The sequence below is a fragment of the Bombina bombina genome, unplaced genomic scaffold, assembly GCF_027579735.1.
Source record: "Bombina bombina isolate aBomBom1 unplaced genomic scaffold, aBomBom1.pri scaffold_890, whole genome shotgun sequence".
Taxonomy (NCBI): Eukaryota; Metazoa; Chordata; class Amphibia; order Anura; family Bombinatoridae; genus Bombina; species Bombina bombina.
The window spans coordinates 129,520-142,060 of NW_026511541.1; the positions used below are offsets into that span (position 1 = coordinate 129,520).

The 12,541-nt window shown below is 39.1% G+C and overlaps 1 protein-coding gene across 1 annotated transcript in view; it reads right to left on the bottom strand.

Moving 5' to 3' along the window:
* Nucleotides 1-11,169, bottom strand: part of LOC128643791 (tight junction protein ZO-2) — a gene marked incomplete at its 5' end in the record, with an annotated part of 102,545 nt that extends 91,376 nt beyond the window's left edge. The window contains 3 exons of the mRNA XM_053696604.1: nucleotides 1,772-1,880; nucleotides 3,991-4,141; nucleotides 11,103-11,169. Coding sequence (XP_053552579.1) covers nucleotides 1,772-1,880; nucleotides 3,991-4,141; nucleotides 11,103-11,169 — 327 coding nt within the window. The remainder of the gene's footprint in view (nucleotides 1-1,771; nucleotides 1,881-3,990; nucleotides 4,142-11,102) is intronic.
* Nucleotides 11,170-12,541: the final 1,372 nt, after the last annotated feature.

Here is a 12,541-nt window from a genome sequence, read left to right on the forward strand (position 1 = left end):
TATACTGGCCCTTTAATCCCACAACGGGAGGCTAAGGGACATGTCTGAGGGTAGTTATGACTCAAATCCCATAGGGAGATACTGTGCACATAACAGGGTGATCCTATGCCCCTGTATCTCTTCTTTCTGAATTCTAAGTCCTAGGGATAATGGGTCTCTCTCATTGGTCTGAGCTACCATATAATAATTCATAAGCAAGTAGCTGTAACACCTACATTCTCAACCTACTCCCGAGAGGCCAAGAACAAAATTGAGGAGATTGGAGGTGGGAAGGATTTAAGCTCTTGTGTGGGTTCTTGGCCTCCTCCTAGTTGCTGGAAGTATATCCTACATGTTATGTAGCCCTATTGACTATCATCATTATACGAAAGAAAAGGAGTTGTATATGCTGAAATCAAGTAATCCAAGAATGATTTCACTGTCCAGAGTTAATCTAAAAAGGCCTTTGTGACTAGGTAGAATAGAGAGATTTGTGTGCCTTTTAGCAAGGAAAATGGTTCAGACCATGCAAAATTGTCCAAGTCAAATGTGAAGCTGATAAAAAGGCTGTATAAAATGTGTCTCTTATGTCCCTTTAAATGGACATGAAACAAAAAACATTTACTTTATTATTCAGACACGGAGTATAAAGTTTTAAAAAAATTGTTTTGTTTTCTCGTTTTTCTGTTTTTGTATTCTTTGTTGTAGAGTAGGTACTGTGTCTGGAACACCACATGGCAGGAAAAAAAGTGCTGTTTGTTTTATCTATAATGAACACAGAACATACAGAGAGCAAAGAACACCATCTAAGTGTAGTATTAGAATAAAACATACTTTTAAAAAGGCAATCTGCTCCCTTCTGCTCTCTCCAGTATCACCCTGGTCTATGATATTGTACAGCACTACTGTCAGGTGCACACCAACACAGGTGTGCTGTAACCCCTTATCAATCAAAAATCCACAGACGGTAGCACCTTATAGCAGATTAAAAAAATCTTTATTCCATCACACCTGGGTTAGAAAGAGTGACGTTTTGGGCAAACAACCCTTAATCATACATAGCTAAAGACAAATGGTGTGTCCTTATATAGGCCCACCTACACGCAGGTGTTCAATCAACACCCTATTACAACACCACTTAGTGGTTATCTTATATTGCAAATATGAATAAAAAGATTTTTATTCAGTGCTGCTGCAGCTTGAACTTTCTACTTATTTTTGGGTTTTTTGGTATGGACCCTTGCAGCTTGCACGGATAAATAACCTCAAAAACAGAGTGCTGAACAGTAACCTGCTGTTGGAATTATATTGCAAATATGCAATTCACAAAATATACAATCAAATTATACACAGTGCAGGTAAGATATTAAAAACAAATATAAAATTCCACAAGAAATTGGTAGCTCATATCTGTGTGTGTGTGTGTATATATATATATATATATATATATATATATATATATATATATATATATATATATATATATATACACACATACTATATTTGTATATTTGTTTTTAATATATCTTACCTGCACTGTGTATGATTTGATTGTATATTTTGTGAATTGCATTTTTGCAATATAAGATAACCACTAGGTGGTGTTGTAATAGTGTTGATTGAACACCTGCGTGTAGGTGGGCCTATATAAGGAAACACCATTTGTCTTTAGCTATGTATGATTAAGGGTTGTTTGCCCAAAACGTCACTCTTTCTAACCCAGGTGTGATGGAATAAAGATTTTTTGATCTGCTATAAAGGTGCTGCCTTATCTAGTCTAGTTTTTAATTACCATCAAATCTGCTTTGGGTGAGAATTGTTACTTCTTCTCCTTTTGGAATTTCCAACAAATAAAGAACTGCATCTTCTCTTACAATGCACCTGAAATCCTGTGAGTTTACCTAAAATAGCAAAAGAAAAAGCAAAATCTAGGAATATGATTAATTGAAATTAGAAGTGATAGCAGTATAACATTGTACAGGGACACTAAACACTGAATACATTTCATGCACTTCCCTCTAATTATGGGTGCTACCGTTTTGGAACCTAGGTTACACTGCAGGTAGCTGAGAGTTACTGCACATGTGCAAATAGGTCAGCACTAGAATGTAGTGAAAGACAGATTTCCACATGGTTAGAAGAGGGAGGTGGGGAATAACTTTACTACTGTTATTTAGTGTTTAATGTCCCTGTAATGCTTGGCATGACAGTTTCTTATTAAAATATATTTTGTTGCATTACTAAGGCGATTATGTATTTCGCCTATAGGAAGATGGCTTTGACTGAACATACAATTTCACAAGTGGAAATTTTTTATAATTTGTTTAAAACACTTTTTTAAACTACAAAATTGTACTTTTTGAAGATGGCTTTATTAAACCATGATTGGAATATATAGGAATTTTGAGTCAATTCCCTAGTAAATAAAATAAAAATGATCACTTGTTTACCAGTATAAACATTACTAGTTGATAGTAATGGGTGACAGAGCGGAGCTTAGCAGCTCTATGTACAATGTTTAAGGATTCAGATACAGCATTCAATTTTAACCTACTTTCTAATTTACTTCTCTTACCAAATTTTCTTCATGTTCATGCTACCTTGTAAACCTAGGCAGACTCAGGAGTAGCATTGCACTACAGGGAGCTAGCTGAACACATCTGGTGAGCTAATGAGAGGTAACAAATAACCAGTTAGTTCCTAGTAGTAGAGTGCTGCTTCTGAAGCTATTCAGATATGCTTTTTAAACAAAGGATACCAAGAAAACAAAGGAAGTCGGATAATAGAAATAAAATTACAAAAATGCCTTGCTCCATCTGAATCATGAAAAAAAAATGGGTTTCATGTCCCTTATTTTACAAACCCCAGTCATACATTTGTTAAAAAAGTTGTCAGTAGATATAAAAAAAATAATCAAAGATACTGGAAATTTACCACATTTCATAGATGAATAACTTACTAAAAGCATCATCCACAGGTTTTATACGCTCTGGTTTTAATCAGCAGCCCATGGCAGTTTGTCTCATATGGGTAAATACAATAACTCCTACTTATATGGAGTACAGTCTACAGGTCCTCTCTTAATGCAAAATTATGGCCTATTACTGTGCTGTATAGGATTATAAAATATTACTAATCCTGAATGTGTATAAAAAAAAGCTATATAAAGAAACACAAGCACACATAACTGGCTGCGTACACAAGGAACAGAAGGGTCAGTGAGAGCCAGTTTGTGTTTATTAATCTAAAGGCTATGTTACCTGAATATTGAACTACAGATTACAGCTACTCTCCTATGTAAGATTGCAGGTTATTACTGGCTATCCGTCTCTTGTTTTTGTGGCTATATCTGTACTTATGTGAAATTGCAGACTATATTTAACTGCACCATTTATTGCAACAGATAGTACATTTGCTTCTTGTGTGCAGTTATGTATCCTATCTATTTTTGATGTGGCTGAATCTAGAGTTACAGATTAAGGAACTGGACTTTTGAAGTTAGAAATTGCCCCAAACATTTTCTTTCAGGAACACAGCAATGCAACTGAATTTTGTTCTTCAGAGAATACATTTTTAAACAATGGTGGTGTGTTCTTTCCCAATGTCACAAACATGTATTCTGCCTTTAATTAGTGATAAAAAAAAAAAATTAAAAAAAAAATCGAGGTGAGTTATGGTTTTGGTATACAGCAGCTTTGGGGCTATAGTGTCCTAAAAAAGGTAAATCTTACTCTCAAACTTCACCATTTACTATAAATATTTAGCATTTAACCTGTTAACAGGATCATGTCTAGATTACATCTTGTGTACCTGAATAAACTGAATGAGATACATCCATAAAAAAGGAATCTAGAGATTACAGCTGCTTTAAAAATGGAAGGTGTAGCAATGGTTATGAAGGTTAAAGATGTTGGGTGTATTTGGTGAAAGTGTTTTCATTGTTCATATTTTCCCATAATAACTGCATTACAACAAAAATGTATACATTTATCATATCCTTATTTACAGTACCTTAAGCAATTGATCTCCCTCCTGTAGACCTTCCTGCTCAGCCGCACTGCCTTCCTGAACACCAGCAACATAGATACCAACATCATTACCACCAGCAAGACGCATACCAACGCTGTCCCCCTTTTGGAACTGGATCATTTTTGTATTTGGTCTAGGAGGGAAACAAGCACACAAGTTAATTTAATTCTTCAGTTATTTTGTTAAATAACTATCTATGAACAGAGCCAGATTTACAGCCCAGGTGCCTGAAGGCACCAAAATCTAAAGCGCCCCCCAAGCGCTCCCAGTTCACATGTATGAACCTATAGATGCAGCCTAAAACTTTATAGAATTATGATTTTTTTTTACAGCAGCTGCCAATTTTGCCACATAACAGTCAGTCCATGATCTATAACAAAACACTCCAGACAGTATTTTCCCAGTATGACGAAATTCCAGTCAGAACAGTATTTTTTTTTTTTTTAATATAATAATTTATATAAGAAAAGTGCAGGTTTCCCACCTACTTAGTTAAGTCGGAAACTTTTGTTAAATTCCTGCAGCATTCTTGGACAGACTACGCAACGGACAATGCAATACACGCAGATAACCCTACACTTTTCTGGGAAACAGCTAAAACAGTACTGGCAGGCAATGTGATCTCCTATGTCGCAAAAGTAAAACACAAAACTCAATATAGATATAGGATCTTACAACAGCAGCTAGGGCAGGCCTACCACTCATACCTTCAGTCTGGGTCAAGAACGACATATGATAAATACATAACCGCTAAGACAGACTTAGAAACCTTTACGAAACAACAAGTGGCCGCAGGACTGTTAAAGACTGCAGGCAGACTCTATAGATTCGGAAGCCGGGCAGGCAAACTGTTAGCGACCATGACCAAACCACACACTATAAAGACTGGAGTGGCTGCTTTGAGATGGAAAGACAAGACGCATACCAGACCTGAAGACATAGTGAGATGCTTTGAAAAATATTATACACACCTGTACACTAGACAGACATCAGCACCAAAAGAAACCCTGGCCCAATTCTGGAACTCAGTGGAACTGCCTCAAATCAACTCAGATCAGAGGGACACATTGAACGCCCCAATTACACAAGATGAATTAAGTAACACTATTAGAGATCTACCCCTGGGTAAGACACCGGGTCCAGATGGACTACCATCTGAATTCTACAAAGCCCTGCAGCCACAGTTAGCCTCCACACTCATCAGGGTGTTTAACACCCTGATACTAACAGACGCGCTTCCCTCCAGAGAGTTCACAGCGGCCCACATTACATTGATCCCCAAGCCTGGCAAAGATCACTCATTACCAGAGTCCTACAGACCGATATCGCTCTTAAACGTGGATTATAAGCTATTCACAAAGATTATGGCGAATAGGCTAAGGACTATCTTACCAGAACTGATCCACTCGGATCAAACTGGTTTTGTATTCAAGCGCACTTCGGTGGTAAACCTCCGCAGGGTGCTCCATGTCATAGAGCACTACTGGTCGGCGAGGAGGAGTGGTATAGCACTGGAATCATCGGAGGCCTTTCTGCTGTCTCTGGACGCGGAGAAGGCCTTCGATAGGGTAGAATGGCCACATTTGATGGACTCACTGCATAGGTTTGGCTTTGATGGTCCATTCTTGAATGTACTAGGTAAGATTTATAACACACCGGTGGCACGAATCCTCACTAACGGAATCTTTTCTGATGACTTTCCTCTCCAAAGGGGTACCAGACAAGGATGCCCCCTGTCCCCGCTGCTGTTCAACCTAGCGTTGGAACCGCTGGCGATAAAGCTCAGACACACTTTCCCAGGAATTGTAATAAATGGCATCCCCCTCCACCTTGCGCTATATGCAGACGATATGCTGCTGTTTGTGGATTCTCCACAAACACACGTACCCAACATCCTCCAGACGATTGCTGACTTTGGTAGCTTCTCTGGGTACAGGATAAATGCCGCCAAATCCGAAGTATTATGGCTTAGTAAGCATCCACACTCTACGCACGACTTCCCTTTTGTGGAAGTAGCAGACAGACTGACATACCTAGGCATTCATCTGCATAGGGACCCCTCAAAAATCTATAGACTAAATATCTCAGAGAAATGTGCCCAACTGTCTTCCCAGTTATCCAACTGGCTCAATCTCCCCCTAGGGCTATCGGGCCGGGTCAACCTGGTCAAAATGACAGTGTTGCCCAAAATACTATACCCCTTGCTTATGCTGCCATTTCTCATGAACAAAACAGACACACAGTTACTCACTCGAGCACTGTCCCAATTCATCTGGAAAAGAGGCAAACCGAGAATATCGATGGAAAAACTCCAACTCCCATACTCAGCAGGAGGGTTGGGCCTGCCGAACATCAGACTATATAACTGGGCGGCACTAGCCAGACTGGTCATAGACTGGCAACTCGGTACAGGGCACTTCAGTGAAACTAGACTTGAAGGAGCAATGGTGGCACCTATTGCGCTGTCCTACCTGCCCTATGGGAGTGGAAAGACGCTTCCATCTGAGGTATACAACAATATGATGTATGCGGATCCTTTAAAGGCATGGCAAAAAATCCATAAATATTTAAAGACTGATATACCCACACCAAAATTCATCCCGATAATGGGAAACCCAGACTTCCCTGCAGGGAATGACCAAGAGCCATTCCGACTCTGGAGTAGAGCTGGCTTAACAATGATTGGAGATGTTCTAGACCCGCTGCAGCATACGGTACGATCATTTCAAGAATTGAGAGCCAAATACCACTTCTCGAACAAACACTTCTACGCCTACTTGCAGTTGCGCCACTATGTGGTGTCGATGCAGTCCTCTAGGGCGGGGTTCTGGGTGGCGCCGCCTTTCGCAATCTCGCAGACGCTGTTCAGGGCCGGGATCTTCTCACTGTCCCACATTTACACCCGATTAATACAACAGAAAGAGTCTCAGATCCTAGATGACATATTGATGAGGCACAATAACAATTGCTCAATAGAAATGACGAAACAGGACATTAAAGAGAGTTTAGAACGCACACAACAAGCGACACTGGCGATATCACACAGAGAGGCACAGGTTAGGATCCTACACATGGATTACATAACTCCACATAGACTATCTAAATGGGACAAAAAAAATCCCGGACCGCTGTGTTAAATGCGGAGCTGCGGCTCCATCATTCCAACACTACTTCTATACCTGCCCGAAGATTAGGAGGTTCTGGGGTCAGTGTCAATACTGGCTCAGAGTTACCCTACAGACTGAGATAGTATTCACAGAGGCAGAGATTTTTATGCTGAAATGGGGTGACGCACATAAGAAAATACACAAATTCCTCACGCTATACACAATACTAGCCAGGCAATGTATTCTCAAGAGATGGCTGACAAGGCAAGCATCAACAATAGCACAACTAAAACACCTGTTGTTTAAACAACTTTTTGTGGAGCAATATGACGTTAGACTTGACACAAAACACAGGCTACGCCCCTTCCTTCGGAAGTGGAGCCTCTTTTTAGACACGCTGGACTCAAGTATTCGTAATCAAGTACTAAAACCTTTTGCTCATCTGGAAACAATGCAACAAATAAATATGGGAGGAGGGATAGGACATACGGAGAATAGCGCACAAGATCAGGTACCCTTCGAAGTGATGTTATTCTAGGAGGGAGAGGGGAATGAAACGCTAAATTCAATGGGGTGTTTGGATCAGACCCACACATGACAACTCACAATTTAACCTTTTTTTTTTTTTTTTTTTTCTCTTTCTCTCTCTCACTCCCCCCTCTGCTCTTCCCCTTTCCTCCCCTCTCTCACCAATCCCCTTCAGCCCAGCCTAGACACAGAGATGTTCATGGTTAAATAGCTAATGACTTCTTGGTCAACATGTATGTATGTATATAGTTAAGTTAATTTACATTGTTTAAAATTGGAAAATACCTTTAGGAATTGGGTGTACACTCGCAAGCCATGATATGGTCAATGGACACTACCTCTGAGATTTGTCAACCCTGCAATATTGTTTCTTGAACATTTAACAGCGATAATGTAAACCACATAATTGTATAGTTGTCTGTATGCCGAGTTTAATGTCTATGTAACATGGAAATGTTGTGATCACCTGAAATATGGACAATGGACACTACCTAGGAGATCTGTCAACCCTGCAATATTGTTTCTTGAACATTTAACAGCGGTAATGTAACCCACACAATTGTACAGTTGTCTGTATGCTGAGTTTAATGTCTATGTAACATGGAAATGTTGTGATCACCTGATTCCTTTAATAAAAACGAATTTAAAAAAAAAAAAAAAGAAAAAGTGCAGGTTGTCTAGACTGGGGCTTAAAGGGACAGTAACGTCAAAACTAAACTTTCATGATTCAGACAGGCCATGCAATTTTAAACAACTTTCCAATTTACTTTTATCATCAAATTTGCTTTGTTCCCTTGGTGGTATTTTTGAAAAGCTAAACCTAGCTAGGCTCAAACCGATTTCTAAACAGTTGAAAACCGCCTCCTAGCTCAGAGCATTTTGAAAGTTTTTTCACAGTTAGACTTTGCTAGTTCACATGTGTCATATAGATAATATTGTGCTCACTCCTGTGAAGTTATTTAGGAGTCTTCACTGATTGACTACACTGCATGTCTGTCAAAGGCACTTAGATAAGGAGGCTGTTTGCAAAGGCTTAGATACAAGGTAATCAGAGGTAAAAAGCATATTAATATAACTGTGTTGGTTATGCAAAAACGGGGAATGGGTAATAAAGGGATTATCTATCTTTCTACATAAGAACAATTTTGGTGTAGACTGTCCCTTTAACTTAGAAACTTTGCTGACCAAGCCTGCAATGTGCACAATCAACCAAGGGTCAGTTTTTCCCCACACACTTACTCTCCGGCTGCTCTGTTCGCATTCACTGGAAAAAAACGGACTGGACCGGCCAGCGTGGAAGCCATCTTTGTTTAGGGCAAAGTTATTATCTACTATGGTGAGTGAGGGCAGAGCCGCTGAGGAGTGCAGAAAAGGCATAAGAAGCAGAGAGACAGGCGCCCCTCTATGGAAGGCGCCTGTAGGCACATGCCTACTCTGCCTAATAGTAAATCCGTCCCTGTCTAGGAAGTCAGATCTCTTCTCTTGAAATGACGGACGATGATGATTTGAGTCTCAAATCCCCTTGTCTTTGAGTTGATATGACTTTTCCCCTAGCCTTTCAATTCACACTTCAGAACTCATTGAGTTTGTTCCTCAGTCCTGGCTAATAGGTTCATTTTAAACAAGACAACCCACTTATAGCAGCATCCTGAAAATATTGATGGTATGGTGTTCTCTAGAATATTACTGTGGTGCACAGACACTGTATATTAATCAGCATCCATGAAATTTCTTTGGCAAAATATATTTTAATCAGTACACTTTCAACACTGACAGAATAGTGTTTAATATACATCCCGAACAGTACAAGGACCCAGAACATAGCAAACATTAAGTCACTTTAGGCACATGCATTCGGAGCATCTGAATGCAGAAGGAGGCGGCTGCTTACAGTGTTCGGCTCTTTTCAGAGCCGTATTAATTCTTGTGAAAGTGCAACACACCAAGATTTGCACAGTTCATCTTAGTGTGTTGTACTTTCACAAGACTCAAACCAGCTCCAAAAAGCGTTGAACTCCGAAAATGGTCTCCTCCTTCCGCATTCATGTGCTCACAAATGCTCCAAATGCACATACCTACTTTACAGCAACATGACTTTGGTCTAGAATCTATTTAAGTTGTAAACATTACTTGAAAGTAACATAAGTCTATTTAGACTTTAATAAGGATTTTTGTTGAAATGTGCATATAAATCATAATTTAAGAAAGTGCAGGCAGAGAATGAAACCTGTCTGCCCTCGACACCAGTTCTCTTCATTGGCTGGTGAAACTTAAGATTGCACAAGATTGCTCTTGTGCAATCTCACTGCATATTTGGTCCCAACCAAACCTGGGCTGCAAGGGGTCAGAAGCTGTATTCAAAACTTCATAAAATAAGCTACATAGTAAAAGGCATTTTTATTTCTTCTTTTCTTTTAATTTGTTTAAGAAATATCGAAATGTCACCACACAAACGTATTATCACTTTTTGCATATTTGCCTTAAAGGGACATTGAACCCAATTTTTTTCTATCATGATTTAGATAGAGCATGCAATTTTAAGCAACTTTCTAAGTTACTCCTATTATCAATTTTTCTTCGTTCTCTTGCTATCTTTATTTGAAAATCATGAATGTAAATCTTAGCAGTCAGCCCATTTTAGGTTCAGCACCATGGATAGTTCTTATTGGAGGCTGACATTTACCCACCAATAAGCAAGCATAACCCAGGTTCTGAAACAAAAATGGTCCGGTTCCTATGCATCACATTCCTGCTTTTTAAATAAAGATAGCAAGATAACGAATACAAATTAATAGGAGTAAACTAGAAAGTTGCTCAAAATTAAATGCTCTATCTGAATCATTAAAGAAAAAAATTGCGTTGAGTGTCCCTTTAATTAAAAAAAGTTTTAATTTTTTTTCATAAGAATATCTTATATGGTAGTTCATCTAAAAGGGACATGAAACCCCACATTTTTCTTTCATTATTCAGATAGAGAATTCAATTTTAAAAGAAGTTTCCAATTTACTTCTATTATTAAATTTGCTTTGTTCAAGAAATACCTAGGTAGGTAGCGTGCACATGCCTGAAGCACCACATGACAGGAAATAGTGCAAGACTAATACAGTGTCACGCACATAACTCACTGCAGATATGGTCATAGGTTGTGTAAAACCATATTTGTCCTAAATGCATACACAGTGATATTATATACAATGTTTTCAACAGATCCATGATCTATTTGTAAACTAGCACGCAACCTAAGGCAGTGGATCACATGTAGGTATAATGTTACCACTAGCAGCATTTTCCAAACAGAATCATATTCTAAAATGTTTGTTTTGTGCATTTTCAATATACCCTAGAATATCCATTTATAAACTAAATAAACTATAGGTGTGAAAACGTAATCCAATCTAGCATCACTTCCACTACACTTAGTATTTCCGGATAATGCAAGTTCTGGTTTTCAAAACGTACCCATATATTTCAATATCTTCTTGACTTGGTTGCAGAAAAGCTTTGGGTGCAATAACAGGCGCATGTACTGTATGGATGACAAATGCAAACAAGAGACATTAAAAAAACAAACAAAAACAAACAGAAAACGGTGATATTAACACTTAATATGCAAAACTGATTATCTAATGACATCACTTGCCCAGAGAAAGATTTCTAGTTAAATATAATTGATTTAAAATAAAGACTTTTGTTAACAAAAACAGAATTTATGCTTACCTGATAAATTACTTTCTCCAACGGTGTGTCCGGTCCACGGCGTCATCCTTACTTGTGGAAAATATCTCTTCCCCAACAGGAAATGGCAAAGAGTCCCAGCAAAGCTGGCCATATAGTCCCTCCTTGGCTCCGCCCACCCCAGTCATTCGACCGACGGACAGGAGGAAAAAATAGGAGAAACCATATGATACCGTGGTGACTGTAGTTAGAGAAAATAATTCATCAGACCTGATTAAAAAACCAGGGCAGGCCGTGGACCGGACACACCGTTGGAGAAAGTAATTTATCAGGTAAGCATAAATTCTGTTTTCTCCAACATTGGTGTGTCCGGTCCACGGCGTCATCCTTACTTGTGGGAACCAATACCAAAGCTTTAGGACACGGATGAAGGGAGGGAGCAAATCAGGTTACCTAAACGGAAGGCACCACGGCTTGCAAAACCTTTCTCCCAAAAATAGCCTCCGAAGAAGCAAAAGTATCAAATTTGTAAAATTTGGCAAAAGTGTGCAGTGAAGACCAAGTCGCTGCCTTACATATCTGATCAACAGAAGCCTCGTTCTTGAAGGCCCATGTGGAAGCCACAGCCCTAGTGGAGTGAGCTGTGATTCTTTCAGGAGGCTGCCGTCCGGCAGTCTCGTAAACCAATCGGATGATGCTTTTAAGCCAAAAGGAAAGAGAGGTAGAAGTCTCTTTTTGACCTCTCCTTTTACCAGAATAGACGACAAACAGAGAAGATGTTTGTCTGAAATCTTTTGTAGCTTCTAAATAGAATTTTTGAGCACGGACTACGTCCAAATTGTGTAACAAACGTTCCTTCTTTGAAACTGGGTTCGGACACAAAGAAGGTACAACTATCTCCTGGTTAATATTTTTGTTAGAAACAACCTTTGGAAGAAAACCAGGCTTAGTACGCAAAACCACCTTATCTGCATGAAAAACCAGATAGGGCGTAGAACACTGCAGAGCAGATAACTCTGAAACTCTTCTAGCAGAAGAAATAGCGACCAAAAACAAAACTTTCCAAGATAACAACTTAATATCTATGGAATGTAAAGGTTCAAACGGAACCCCTTGAAGAACTGAAAGAACTAGATTTAAACTCCAGGGAGGAGTCAAAGGTCTGTAAACAGGCTTGATCCTAACCAGAGCCTGAACAAATGCTTGAACATCTGGCACAGCTG